The sequence below is a fragment of the Gadus macrocephalus genome, chromosome 8 (genome assembly GCF_031168955.1).
Source record: "Gadus macrocephalus chromosome 8, ASM3116895v1".
In the NCBI taxonomy this organism is placed as follows: Eukaryota; Metazoa; Chordata; class Actinopteri; order Gadiformes; family Gadidae; genus Gadus; species Gadus macrocephalus.
The window spans coordinates 8,096,383-8,111,477 of NC_082389.1; the positions used below are offsets into that span (position 1 = coordinate 8,096,383).

The 15,095-nt window shown below is 51.7% G+C and overlaps 1 protein-coding gene across 1 annotated transcript in view; it reads right to left on the reverse strand.

Annotated features, from left to right (window-relative positions):
• LOC132462829 (receptor-type tyrosine-protein phosphatase F-like) overlaps positions 1 to 15,095 on the reverse strand; it is a 95,679-nt gene that overhangs the window by 11,578 nt on the left and 69,006 nt on the right. Inside the window, 5 exon segments of the mRNA XM_060058591.1 lie at positions 695 to 951; positions 3,332 to 3,435; positions 4,519 to 5,097; positions 5,862 to 5,979; positions 10,084 to 10,110. Of these exon segments, the coding sequence (XP_059914574.1) occupies positions 695 to 951; positions 3,332 to 3,435; positions 4,519 to 5,097; positions 5,862 to 5,979; positions 10,084 to 10,110 (1,085 nt within the window).

A 15,095-nucleotide genomic window follows, 5' to 3' on the forward strand; every position in this document is an offset into this window, starting at 1 on the left:
GGCACGATTCTGCTCTTGACTAGTAGAGCCTGAGGAATAAGAGCGACATGAGTGCTCCTGAAGTGAAAAGTTGCAATTACCATCAGCCCCTGTTTGACAGAGTTAGCGTGCAGCGCAGGCTTTGGTTTCTAGATTGGGAGACTGGGTGGGGGGATGGGGGGATGACGCGGCGCTGTTGATGTCTTGAGTTGCACCCGTGTTATCTAGCGGCTGAAGCGTGCGCCTCGCCTTCCAACGCTACGCCCGTTAGCATCACGGTGGTCGGAGGTGCTTCCCAAGCCCGTCACACACGTTCAGAGGATATTCTTATTACCGAAGGAGGACGGAAGCGAGCACACATGCAGTACAATCAAACAACGTGGGAATGATTAAAGGTTGAGTGAATACTAAAGTGTGCCGTGTAGAATCGGGGTCTTTGCGTCAAGGTAATGTGAATAGTATCGACAATACATATTCAGATGGTTGACATTATCCCAGACAAGACAGACCAATATGGTTACAGACAAACAGACAGACAGACAGACAGACCCGACCAGACAGCCAGCCAGCCCAGACTGACAGGCAAACAGATAGTTAAATACAATCACACAAACATACAGATAGACAGACAGCCATAGTTAAATACAGACAGACCCCAGACGGACCCACCCCCCCCACACAGCCCAGGCGGACGGACAGACGGCTCGTCACCCACTTGACTTGCGTGGTGGTCTGCACTTGGGGCAGGTCTATGGTCAGCTTGCCGCCCTGGGCCTGCTGCTGGCTGTAGAGGACGGGCTTGGACTTGAAGAGGTCGGGGGAGGTGCGGATGGACACCTGCTGCTGCAGGCCGCCAGCGCTGTTCCCCCGGCTCATCAGCACAAAGGAGTAGTCCGTGTCAGGCTGCAGCCGCGTGATCAGCCGCCGCTTCTGGTCGCCCTGCACCTCCACGCTCTGCTGGTTGTACAGGATCTGACACACACACACACACACACACACACACACACACACACACACACACACACACACACACACACACACACACACACACACACACACACACACACACACACACACACACACACACACACACACACACACACGTACGTTAGGGACCTGATGCACTGTACTGTAGGGCACCACTGTATAGAGAGAGGGACTATGCGCTGACCTCTGTAGGAAACGTGCACCTCTGTTTTTCACGTGCACCCCTGTGCGCAAACACACACACACACCCCTGCGCGCGCACACTCACACACACACACACACACACACACACTTGGAGTATATATTTTTTCCCATCTTCCCTCTTTCGCCTGTCACAAACAGGTTAGCAAGACAATTTCCCTTTCAGGCACACTCACTCAAACAAATGTATACACACACAGTGTGCATAGACGCAAAGTGAACACTACATATATACTACAATACTACAGAAAAAATGCAATCTATTCTTCATCGCACCATTTTTCTCTCTTCCTAGAAAAAAAAACACACACACACACACACACACAGGGTAATAATACAAGGCAGACGGTATGAAATGCAGTCGAACGTCACGCAGCCCTTCATCTGACAACTCCTATGTGGTTTAGAGTCAAGTGGCAGGCAACCACAGCCAGGGCCCTGCCTTTTCACTGCAAATCGACGGCTCAACACTTACCGTCAGGTGGGAATTAACGTAATATCAGCCTGACACATCGTGCACGCACATCATTAACAGCCTTGAAAATTAACATGACATTCCCAAGTTCTCGCCAGCCGAGCTAAACTAAGATCAAAAAATACATCTATCCATCAGTTGACATTGTGGCTTTTCCCCCCCCCCAATAACATTTGTGAAATCAGGAGGCTTTTCTGGACCGCTCATGGTCCGAGTCTGACTGGGTTCTCTAACAAAGTACCAGATTTTACATCTGGTTCTTTGTTAGATATAAAGAGAGGTGACGGACGTGGGCCGATGTCTTGAGCAGTGCTGGAGGTTACAGCGTGGCGCCGGTGCACGCTGAAACACGACCCACTTGAGCTCCCGTGAACACACGCGGCTTTGAACGTCGGGGTGTGCGTCAAATGATCATGAGTCAAAAGCGGTGGTTTGTACGTTGTGAAAAGTTTCGATTAAATCCCACCGCAGCCCTGGCGCGATTCAAGAGCATGCGAGGGGTAAAAACCCAGACACACTATTCTGGATGAAAGAAATAAAATCGTGACTGGAGTATATGACCAAGTAATCAGCCTGTTATTAAGAGCAGGTAGAGCCTTTTGATATAGGAGGAGGATGAGAAGCGTGAAGAGCTGGATCGGGGGGAAAGAGATATCAAGGCAAGTTAAGGTAAAAAAGAAAAAGACCATCCATGCAATAAAAACATGTCTTTCTATTTCAATTGTGTGCACCTCTTTTTAAATGAGTGTGAACGGATGGAGAGTATGAGACATCCCAATGCTGTGAAATAGTTGTGAAAATATGGTGCGACCACATTTGTTAGGGTGCCACCAGATGCAATAAATGAAATAAACAAACTAATTGGCACCATGACCACCAGTAGCAAACTTAAGTCCCGAGCCTTGCTCCAGCCCACACATTGCCGCAAGTGACAGCTCTCCGTGACACTGTTGTCATGCTCACCATTAATTAGGTTTCTAATGAGCCTAATTAAATCACTTAAAGGGGGTCACGTGACTTATTTTAGTTTTTCCCCACCGCTTCTTTGCATTTCATTCATTACTGTGAGCTATTTGAGACCTTTTGTTTTCAAATGGGAAATGATTGAGAGAAGTGTGGTGTACGTCGGAACCAACACAGGAACGCTCTCCACACTAAAGACGCCCTTCCCAGGAGCTCCCCTGCCTCATATCACAAGTAAGTGCTTTCACACCATGGATCATTCTTTATGAAGAGAAATGTGAGAAACACATCAGGGGTTCAGGAAAAACAGATGTTGAGCAATCTGGTAATGTTCCAGTAATTGTGGTTATGTACTGTGGCCTTTCCATATGTCTCCCAGCCTTCAATTATTGCATCGCATTTTGCAGGGAATCTGACCCGATGGCGATGATGAGGAGCTTTTGGCATCATCAACAGACTCTTATAGAAAGGCTACTCTTTGCGTACGTTGCTTAAATGGTTTAATCAACATTCAATCAATTCAGAAAATAAGCACATAGCTCACGTCAATTTATTTACTCATGCTATAGAATACTAATAATCACCAAATGAAGCCTCCTTACCACATTTCCAGGGGATATTATGTGTGGTTATACGGTGTGCATGTGGTGGATTTGCCAAGGGAATAGACTTTTCCACAATCATTACAAGTGCTAATTGTCTCATTGCCCTGCGTGTTCACCTTACCTTGAAAGGCTGATGGGCTTGGGATTTGTAGTTCTCCGGCACTTCCCAGGTGAGGAGCACAGAGGTTTTCATGACGGCTTTTACACCGAAGCTCGTGGCGAATGCTGTCGGAATGAAGAGGGCTCAGATTAACATCTCAAGCATGGCATCTCTCCACAATGCAAAAACTGTAATCTTTTTTGCTAAGCCGCCTAATTGAATTGGACACGACCATGCGGCGCTAATGCTCTGAACACAGTCCGCAGCGTTACCTGAAGGCCAAACTTCCCTGGCCTTGGGGTGGGTGAAAGCCGGGTGGACGTGTGCAAAAAAACACTGTCATTCTCGTTCACGCTCGGTTACCAATCGCTTGGTAATACCTTTCATCCCTCCCAGGACTGTTCCATCTAATTATACACCCTCCCCCCCCCCACCCCCCGCCCCCCACTGCTACAACATGCAACAGGCAATTGCCTGTACGATTAGTGTGAAACGTAGAAGCGGGAGGGGAAGGGCTGCACAAACATAGAAACACCTTGTGTGCACCTCGTGACTATTGCCATCAACACGTGCATATTAATACGCTGCCTCAAACGCAGGAGGGGACACACGCTGTGCCCGAAGAGTGTGTTTGTGTTTGTGTTATTGTGCGTGTGTATGTGTGTGTGTGTGTGTGTGTTATTGAGCCGCATTGGGGTTGTAGCACGTAATGAGATTTAGTGTTCTCTGAATCAATAACGCACCGCTGAGGTGTACGGAGAAAATAAGGTGGGATTACGTGGGGGAAGGAAGGCATGGCTCGGCAGGAAGGTGGCGTCATGTGGAGCCCACCATCACCGGGAGTGGGCCGTGAAGTGGACACGGATGGACTGAAAGACGCATGCACTCGTGACCAGACTTGTATACAAGCATGTGCATACACTGCATCCTTGCATGTTTTCATGTCATCATCATGTGCCCTCTCACGTGTATGTGTGTGTGTGTTTGTGTGTGTGTGTGTGTGTGTCACTCTCAGTCCGATTGTGTATCCGTGTAGGTGCGTGATTGCATGAGAAAAACAAAAACTAAAATCGATAGTAGATTAATAATCAACGGTGCGACTGATTGCCAGCGAGCGAAAAACAACGCGGTGCCCGATAGTTCGGCGGTGTTTGGGGACACAGTGTACACTTATGATCCCCGCCCCCCCCCCACCCTCAGAGTCCTACCCGGGGAGGTGGACATGGTGCGGCTCTGGATGCTGGGGCTGATGGGGCCGGCGCCCTTGCTGGTGAAGGCCTGCACGCGGATGTCGTAGGTGGTGTCGGGCTTCAGCCCCTGGATGGTCATGCGGGTGTCCCCCGTGCGGTTGGTGGTGTTCTGCTGGCTGTTGATGTCGCGGTACACCACCGTGTACTGCGTGATGCGCCCGTTGCGCTCGGCCAGCGCCGGCGGCTCCCAGGCCAGCTGGGTGCTGGTGGTGGTGAGGCCCGTCACGCGCAGGTTGAGCGGGTAGCCCGAGGGCGTGTCCTCCTGCGTGCCGATCTCTTTGACGTGGGCCTCGCCGGCGCCGGCGCGGTTCTTGGCGCTGAGGCGGAAGACGTAGGTGGCGCCCTTGTGCAGCCCCGTGACCGTGTAGTGGTCGTCCAGGCTGCGCAGCTCGCGCGACGTGAAGGCCTCGTCCTCCGTGCGCTTGTACTGCAGCAGGTAGCCCATCAGCTCGCCCACCATCTCCTTGGGCGGCTGCCACTGGATCAGGGCTGTGTTGCCGATGGTCGTGCTGATCATCATGGTGGGCTTGCCTGGCACTGCGGAGAGGGGGAAGGGGGGAGTGCTTAAGTTTTCATGCAGTCATCACCCCTCAAAGGTCCGATGACGTGCGACCAGGTGCGGGTGTGATTAGCCGTCACAAGCCGTTTTGAAAATTGGTCTCTTATGACATCACAGGTGGGCGTGTTCATCTAGATGTGTGACAGATAGATGAGCAACGTTTGCTACGGTCCTGGGTAGGCTGGCAGACTGATCTATCCAGCACACATCTAGGTGGACACGCCCACCTGTGATGTCAGAAGCTGCACATTTTCAACACGGCTTGTAATGGCGTATCACACTCACACCTGGTGGTATAATATGTCCCCTTTAAGCTCCCATGAAGCCATTACCCCGTAAGTGGTGCAAAAAAATAAAGGGGAACACCCATGGTTGACCGGTGGTTAAGGTGTCCCGTCCCGTGGCGAGCTTTAGACTTTATTGTCCCCAACCGGAAATTATTTTTCACGTCACAAATACATGGGCCGCACGCCGACAGTTAAAAACAGATGGACAACAAACGCAAAAACAACATGCAGACAGGATACAGACAGATTGGGAGTGGTATTTTATCTTGGCCTTTTTCGTGAGGGCTGCTATGGCTGCAGGCCCCAGGCTTTCGCCATAGCGAGCCCTCCTTCACAACAGGGACCTGTGCGTGCGTCCAGAGGGCGTGATGGTGAGGTGACAGTTGAGTGGGTGTGTGTCGTCCAGCGCTGTCCTACATGCCATGCGTGAGGCGGCCTTGAGATTGAGCTCTTACCCGCCCCGGTGGTGGTGATGACCTTGGCCTTGCTGCGGGCTCCGTCCCCCTTGGTGGTGTACGCCGCCACCGTGACCGAGTAGGTGGTCTCCGCGTGCAGTCCCCCGATGATGGCCTCCTTCAAACACGCAGCAGAGAAACCACCCCGAAACACAGTTAGCAGAGAGCCTCGTTACGGAGGGAGAGACGGCGCCTGGGGTTTGTTAGAGCCGACCCATCACACACAAGCACTTAATCCCGCGTGAAAAGAACACACACACACACACGCGCACCGCAAAATCCAAACCGCAGAACACAACGTTAGGACACCCCCTTCTCCATCCACCTGCAGATTCAATCAATTTCTGCGTTCAACGCTCAATTACACAATGGAGGTGCTTCAATGGAGAAGGACTTTTTAGACTCCACCCCCCCCACCCCCCCCCCCCCCCTCCCAAGCCTGAGGGGAGGCATTTTTTTCTTCTCTTGGTCCAAAAAAAGATCAGGACGCAATACTGGACGCAATAGCCCTTTTGCCCGAACACAAGGCACACACTGAACCCATTAAACCAACAACCCAACAGGTTGAACCAGAACAGCACCAGTGTGTCAGTGTTGCTGTCTACCGCTTGGCTAAGCATGACATGTTGCCCCAGGTTTCTTTGGTGCAAATATGGCCGCCGTGCGCTATGCAATTTGACACGAAACGGATGGAAAGACGTGAAATCTATCATCTCTCTTTCGTTTCCTTCTGGACTTTCACAGCCAATCAACGGTCTTTAACAGTATCAGGGACACCTTGAGTGGGTGATCCGAATGGGTAGACAGGAACAGAGACACAGCAAGGTGGGACAAGTGAACAGCATTGAATTAACAGCAAACCGCACACGATAGTTCAGAACACACAGAGTGACTGGCTGCAGAACGAGCACTCACTAACACGGACTGCAGCCACGATGGAGGCGATACACACACACCCCAGTGCACACTCCATCCCACACACATTGATCCGCTTCAACGTAAACAAAGACGCACCCGCCCACACACACAAACACACACACACACACAACCCTAAACACGCACGCAGAGACAGACACACAGATTCACCCAAGCACAATCAACACACATACACACCAGGGAAAACATACAAACATAAATGCTCGCAAACATACTAAAGCTCTCACACACACACACACACACAGTGAGAACAGAGAACAAATGAGTGCCTCAGGCGTGTACACACATGCCTGAGTTGTCTTACTGGGGCCACAGAAAGGACAAACACTCAAGATGCCTGCAAGCGTTCTGTTGCAACTTGTGCAACACCCAACTCAAACTCACTGTACTTTACTCGGGCCCTCATGCAGTTTCCCCTGCTTATAACGCGTTGGCTTCCTCGCCCAGGTCAGCGTATTTTTAATACAATACACACAAAATACCCTGATATATTTCTACCGGCTCTTCTTCCTTTAAGTCAGGCGCTGCTCCTCTGTGTCGCGAAACCGTTTAAACTTTATCGAGGAAGAGCCATTACTTTAATCAGGCAAAATGGCTTCCACAGTCTCAACAGCGACATGCGCCTGAGTCCCAGTCTACCCACCATCCACCTCCCCCCTCCCCACTGTCCCTCACACGCTCCCTCCGCAAGGTTTGTAGGAAGGTCGCGCTGGGCCCAGCGTGACGTTGGAAAGAAAGGAAAAAGAGGAACGAAAGAAAAAAAGAAAAAAGGCAGGGCTTTAAAGTTTCCTTCGGAGCAAATGCTTAGAGCGGCACCAAAAGGCATTACTGAGATTATCCAGTCCAACTGTCACTGAAATGGATTCTCTTCTCCGTCTCCATGCTAGCTATCAACGCTTGTGTGGTGAAAACTCCTACTATGGAGTGGGGGGGATGCTTTGAACGTAATTATGTTCATGTCATTTATTATAATTTTTCTCTGTGGCGCGTGCCTCTCCTCAACCAAGATAGCTTTAACGCAAGGAAAGAACATGACAAAGAAATTACCTGCCTGAGGTACTATATAAAGCGGTTGTAAAATATGTTGTGGTTGGTGAGCCCGAGCGAACGCGCTCAGATGCTCACAGGTGCTAGCGGTGAGGCGCTGGTTTGGCAAGTGGCGCGCGGAGCTTCTCAATCTGGCAGAGCAAGAAACAACAAGGTGCGGGCGAACAGATGCCTGCATCTGACAGCGTCTGAACGCCATGTCTGTCAAGTGTTAATCAGCATCAACACCGGGGTAGGTGGAGGCGGGGGGGGGTCAGTGTGTGTGTGTGTGTGTGTGTGTGTGTGTGTGTGTGTGTGTGTGTTCAGTAATTGGCCCACGTGACCCGAATACAGCCAAGATGTCAGCCTTTTTTCGGTATAATATGCGTCGGATTTGTGGGCGGGTTAGCTAAAATCTGCATCTTAATTTCTTGCCATCAGCTATTTCTTGCACACCGCCCTAATCATTACGTCAAAGTTCGATACTGCCTATGCTTTGATGACATTATAGCCCCTCAAACAAAATACTACGTGATTCTTTAAGATTATCTTGTTCTCTGCTGTTCTTGTTGGGTGGACTTTTCTATCTACATAACATGCACGTTGAATTCTCAGGCATTTAAAAATAAGACGCGTGCTTTATTAAACCCTTATTTTGCCCTTTTAATATTTTAGCTGGTCTGTGTTTTCCGTGCCATAACGTTTTGCCTAAATAAATAAAAGCCTATTACGCTATAAGTTAAACATGGACTACATATTTTGTTTGATTCATTCATTACCGACAACAGGCTGGCTGCGCCCACGTGCATGCTGAAAAGGTTTTCAACATGGCAAATTCCCTTCGAATGACAAATGAAGAACAACGACGAAATGACGGCTGCCCGCAAATCTCCATATGAAACCAAAGTCATAATATCAAAGGCTCTCCGTCTGTGGCTGGTCTTTACATTAATATAAGCCGTGCATTATTAATGGAGCCCAAATGACGGCCGTGTAAGGTCACAAACCCCCCCCACTCAGACACCTCTCTCACATCTCCTCTCAGACGCTGAAAGCTTTCCTGTGACGACCTGACAGATTCCCATTGAATCGTCTCCGACCCGATAGGGGCCAGGCAAGCGTGCGTGTCTGTGCATCTGCGACCCGTCGGCGAGGTAATAAGCCATCACAAAGTGGGCCGCCTGACAGCCGGCGTTGTGCCGCCGCCACCGCCATTGGGCCGGCGACGGCGAGAGCGCCATCCGGCCAGATGGGCGCAACATGAAAGGCTGATGGCAACCGGAAGAGACAACGAGACGCAGGCTCCTCCCCTTTAGTGACAGGTGGGGGGGAGGGGGGGGGGACAGCAGGTGCGCGGTGCTACCCACCATTGCGTCATTGCACCATTGAGCGGGGATGTCCTCCGATGTGGTCTTTTTCCCGCCCTCCCGATCGAATCCCCTCTAGGTTCAATGGTCTTCGTGAGCATTTTATTCAGATATTTAGTGTAGGTTAGTATACAGCGTCCTATGTTTATTTGTTTTACACCCTTGGCCTTCCTTCTCCATTAAATGGAGCAAGATAATAGGAAGACACGGTTGGCGATATACCAAGCATCTTCATTGAGTCAATGGGTGATTCTTCTAGGGAAACTTTCACCTCTTGGCCGGTAACCACAAAGGAACCAAAGGGGAGAGAAGGGGCCATCTCGGAGAGTACAGGTTTGGCCACGGCTCAGACCGGCCATAGCGTGAGAGACCAAGTTCATTTGCAGTAGTCCATGGGGGGAAGTGGACATCCTGCAAGGATGCAAGACCACTAAAGGAATCTACACCATAAAGAAGTAACTCACTTAACGCCTTGCAAATGGAGAGAGAAGGGAGCCATCTCTAGTTGGAAGGATCCTTCATACAAATGTATTTTAAATTGACTAGTAACAATGTTATAACATTTATGCATACATCATTTGACATGGTTAGTATTAACGCACACACCAACAAACACACACACCAACAAACACACACACAAACAAACACCCCAGATCAAATCCGAGATCACACGATGCAGTTTTTTTGCCACACGTCTGCGAGCACACACACAGAGAGACAGATAGAGCGAGCAAACACCCCCCCCCCCCCCCCACCCCAACACACACACGCACGCACAGATGCTCATCTCCCACTCTGCGGGAGGGAGGGAGGGAGGGAGGGAGAGAGTGAGGGAGGAAGAGCCTGGCTGACAGCGGCAGCATCCCAGCAGCACACGCATGAGAGTTACTCACATGCTCGGTGGATTCCTCAATGTTCCACTGATGGGGGAGAGAGACGGAGACACACACAGGACACACAGGACGGGAGAACGAAATGAGTCACAGACGACATCACGGCGGGAGCCGGTGTGATGGGGGGGGGGGGGGGGTGCAGGCAATAAAAAAAAAGAAAAAACACATTTTTCTTTTTTTTTCCGCTGGGAAGCAGATGAATGAACACAGGTGTCAACACACTCATGGTGCAGAGCGTAGGGGGGGGGGGGGAGAGAGAGAGAGAGAGAGAGAGAGAGAGAGAGAGAGAGAGAGAGAGAGAGAGAGAGAGAGAGAGAGAGAGAGAGAGAGAGAGAGAGAGAGAGAGAGAGAGAGAGAGAGAGAGAGAGAGAGAGAGAGAGAGAGAGAGAGAGAGAGAGAGAGAGAGAGAGTGAATAAAGGAGGCTATTAGACTAAATTGTGAAAACAGGTCGTGGGGGCTATAAACTCTTTGACAGTATTTGTCGCGATAGATTTGTAGATTTAGTTTTGAATACACGATGCACTGCCTTGTTTTTTTTTAGTCCAAATCTAGCAACTCCATTTCCCTCCCTCCCCATCTCACTCCGAGAGCCAAGCAGAAACTCCCTGATGTGGACTCTCCCGAAAAAGATTCACCGTCCTCTCGCAAAATAAAATACTAACAAACCATGGGGGAAGACAGAGCCCTCCATCCATATTTCACAGTGTACATTTTCCCAGCCCTGGCCTGGTCCGCGGGCCCGCCCCTGAGCCATTCCTGGGGGGCGGTGGAAAGCCCATTTTCCTGTTGCAGAGAGTTTCTGCGGCGCCGAGCGTGAAATCCTATTACCAGTGCCGCTACGTCAGACTCGTGACATCAAGCGCCATCCGTGCAGAACCAAACGCCGTCCTCGCACCCGCCCACCCCCAACCTCGCCCCCATCCCCACCACCACACCCACCAGTGTCTGCCGGGCAGGGGGGCTTGGGATGAGGGACGAGGAAGAGGGAGACGGGGGACTGTCTCGTCTCCGTTCCGCTGCTAAGTGACTCGGCCGTGATCCGCTCCGATGCTTAAGAGTCTTCTAACGGAGAAAGCCCTTTATGAATAAATGAGTAAACGACCTTCCGATATGAATTATGCACGTCGTTTCCAGGACGTGCTGTGCGCCCTGTATTTTGTTTACTTGTTTGTCTGGGGGTGATGGACAACGTGGAAACGCTCCCGAGATAAGTCCATGACCCAGCAGCGCTGTGTCCTCTCTGGGTTCGTCTCGCTCCGCCTTCGATGGAGACGCCGCCGTGCTCGGAGTCCTCGAGCAGACGAGACTGTGTTCCTTCTTCTTTTCCTTTGCATTTCTTTCCTGAATAGAAACAGTACCCCCTGCTGGACGTGTGTGTTTATGTCTTGTTTGCCGAAGGGGCCGGGGGTTCCTGAAGTCCTCCACAGCAGTGTGTGTGTGTGTGTGTGTGTGTGTGTGTGTGTGTGTGTGTGTGTGTGTGTGTGTCGGCTCCCCCTCATCAGAAAACCCGCAGCCAGGCGTTACCCCCCCCGACGTGGCGGTGATCACATTGAAGAGCGCCATTTAAAAACAGCTGCTCCTTAACGCCATGAATAACAGTTTGCGACGTGCCTAATTGCCTAATTTGTTTACCATTGACTCCATTCGCACTGTCCTCGGTCGAGGAGTGAACACATTAAGGGTGCACTAGGCTCCTCTCCAGCTATCTCTCCATCAACCATCCCCCTGTTTACAATGGAATCGTTTTGGGAGGCATCAAAAAATAAAAAAGTGCCGGTACCGATTTATGTTCCGGGGGGTTGCCAACGCGGCGCCAGCGCTGATGGCCTTTGTTGTGGTGGGAAAAACAAGAGGGGTGTTATTTGCAGACTTGTGAATGCAAATGTGATGTCATGGGGCCGCCTGGGCTGAGCGGGGGGGAAAAAAGAGAACAAGCGCACAGGGGATGGAGTGATGTGGAAGAGAGAGAGCTGTCAGGATTGATGGAGTGAAGCCGTCTGAGCGGCTTCTCGTCCTCCGTTTCTCTCTCCCCCTCTTCTCTCCGTTCCCCGCTCAGCCGAGGCCGCAGAGGCAGTGAGGCATCGCCTGGCTTGTTCTTAAACACACACAGGCCCGGACACACTCCGCCACAGATAGGACACGTAGGCACATTGCCCACGAGTGCGCCTTCCCATAAGTACACACACACAGAAATATATGTACATCGCATGAGTGGTCAAATAAAATGAACCTGGAAAAATGGTGGGGGAAAAAATTGCCAGCAAAAACTTGGGTTGGAAAGCGCCCGGGTTAAAGGCTAATACCTTCTGAGCCCTGGCCAACGGTTTCAGCACTTTCCAAGGAAAAACATGTAGAAAACTGAAGGGGGGTGGGGGAGGGGGGCGTGCTCCGAGCAGAAGCAGAGGCCTGGCCGCGTGGCGCCTGTCGGCCACTTAGGATTGTGGCTAATTTGTGCTGATAGCGATATGGTTGGGGAGGAGGATGAGAAACGTCAGGGCTGTCGACGACCTCAAAGTTAAATTTAGCCGTGGAAATGAGGCCACTGTGTGGGCACCCACTTGAAGCGGAAAAGAGCAGCTTAAAAGCCCGCCCACACATGGGTAAGCACTCGGCGAGCTACCACCATCAGTGGTGCGCGCTAGCTAGCTACCACCATCAGTGGTGCGCGCTAGCTAGCTACCGGGCTAGTGGGTTCATCTATGAGGCTGGATGGATAGACAAAAATACATAGACAGAGATACATCTAGAGGTATAGATCGATTCAGGTGGAGGTGGAGGCGTCTATCGGTCTGATGGATAGACCGATAGACGGATGATACAGATGCATTGATTTAGATAATGAGATGTATAGTGAGCGAAAAAACAGGAGAAAAATTACAAAAGAGTAGGGAAGGGTGAGAGGGGAGTTGAGAGTGGTTTCAACAAGCATCTCAAGTCCAATCAGTCGGCTCAGATATGTGATTAAAGATTGAAGGCTGAGGGGAGAGTGGGCTACAGCCTTGTTTTTTTCCCTTCCTTTCCTGGCAGTCTATCTGTGTGTGGTGGAGCTGGAAACAAGCAATACTGATATCGCAGCACCCTTAAAAATGAAAAAAGGTGGATGATATTTTGATTGGTGGTGCCACTACCGGGGTAAACTTTCCTCGTCTTGCATTTCTTTTTCTTAAGTCGTTGTTTTCTCATTTGGTTATTTGGTCTCGGTTGTTTGAGTTACTTGAGCCCGTGTTGAGCCTTGCGCGCACACACACAGACACACACACACACACACACACACACCACCCCACCACCCCACCCCCCCCCCCCCCCCCCGGTGGGACAGCAGCTAGGAGGGCGGGCCGGTCGGCTCACGTTGGCCCCATTGTTCTTGCCCCGTTGTTTTTGTTGTTGTTGGTTTTATTCTCTCCCTTCCCAGCGAGGCTTTGCCTGCGGTATGTGAACAGGCGAGCCGTGCGAGAGGTGAAAGGGAAGGCTTGTGAGGGAGGCGGTGGGGCGTGCGTGGAATTTGGGGGGCGGGGCCACCCGGTCCTGTGCGGTCCTTAATGACGTCCGGGTGCAGGTCCTCGCAGGTTTGCCACCGTCGCCGTCGCCGCACACAAAACTAATCTGTGGAGATGACTCAATCGAGGGTAACCGACCCGCACGCAAGCCTCTGGTAATTACCCCGGCTGGGGGAGGGTCGTGAGGAGGAAGGAAGGGAGGGAGGGAGGGAGTGAGCAAACTCTGGTTTCGGCGAGGCGGGGTGAGGCCAAGGTGAGTAGGGGTGTCTCGATACTGCTCCAGCCCGTACTTCGTCTCTCACGCCTTTTTGTTTGTTTTTTTTGTTATGTCAGCACGGCGCAGCGCAAATGAGTCGTGGCGAGAAGTACCGTGTTTACAGAGGGACGGGTCATGCTTAGTTCACTTCGCCATCGCGCTTTCAATTTTCTCCCTTTGGACAAGACCGACCCCCGGGGCCGCGGCGCAGTTAGCCGGCGTGGCGAGTAGGGTGCTCCAGAGAAGATAGGGTGCCATTGTTGTGTTGTCTCCGCGCAGACCAAGGGGACCTTGTCCTGACCGCCACGATGCCCGGGGGGCCACAACACAGCTGTCTGAGGAGCCTGCCAGGGGCGAGAGACCTCCAGTTTTGGTCGGGCTGATGAACGGGAGCGGAAGGGCGCGCTTGTTTTGCCAGGTGTGTGGGAAGGAGTGACGGAGGAGGGGGGTTAGGGGCTGGGGGGGGGGGGGGGGGGGGGGGGGGGGGGCTTGGCCGGTACTCATCGGTCAGAGTGTTTTTTTGTCCTGCCCGTCTTATTTCGGGGCGCACTGGGGTCCGGTCTCACCATTATGCTCATAATGTGTCATCTTATCTGGGATAGACACACACACAGCCATTCATTATTCATTTACGGCCGCAGCGCAAGCGATGGTATCTATGCCCGGCGTGCTGGCTTTATCTGGTTTGGAGTGCGCCTCATGCCTTGTTTAAAGGTGACTTTCAACAGCACCAGCATCTCGCCACTGTCTCTGTCTGTGCATGCGTGTGTGTGTCTGTTCGTGTGTGTGTAGGGCACAGCGGGGTGTTACCAGAGGCAAACCAGGGTTAATCGTGTCTCCGAAGGGCACAGCAGAGAAGCGGGACCGCCCGGGAACTCAACCGGCAACCCGCTGCAGGTTCACCCTTCAACGCCCCTACCCCCCCGCCGCCTCCGCCCGACAGGAACGTGTTCGGCGGCCCGTGGAAATGGTTGATGGCCCCTGGTTCTAGGGCCGGGGGATGGGTGGCGGTGCAATTGAACGCGTGTTCACGCAAAAAATAGTGATTCTCCCGGGCAAAAACAATCCAGAGGAGGCCTGGTAATTGAAGCCCCGTGGCTTGGGTTGCACTACGCCGGGGAAACGGGCGAGGGAGAACGGCAGGCACAGAGCGAGAGAGAAAGTTTTTTTTTTTTCTTTTTTTAGTTTTTAAGATATTCATGATTCTCTGAATCCCCTCTTAAGGATTACAATCTCTCATCCATCTTGCATCGGTGGT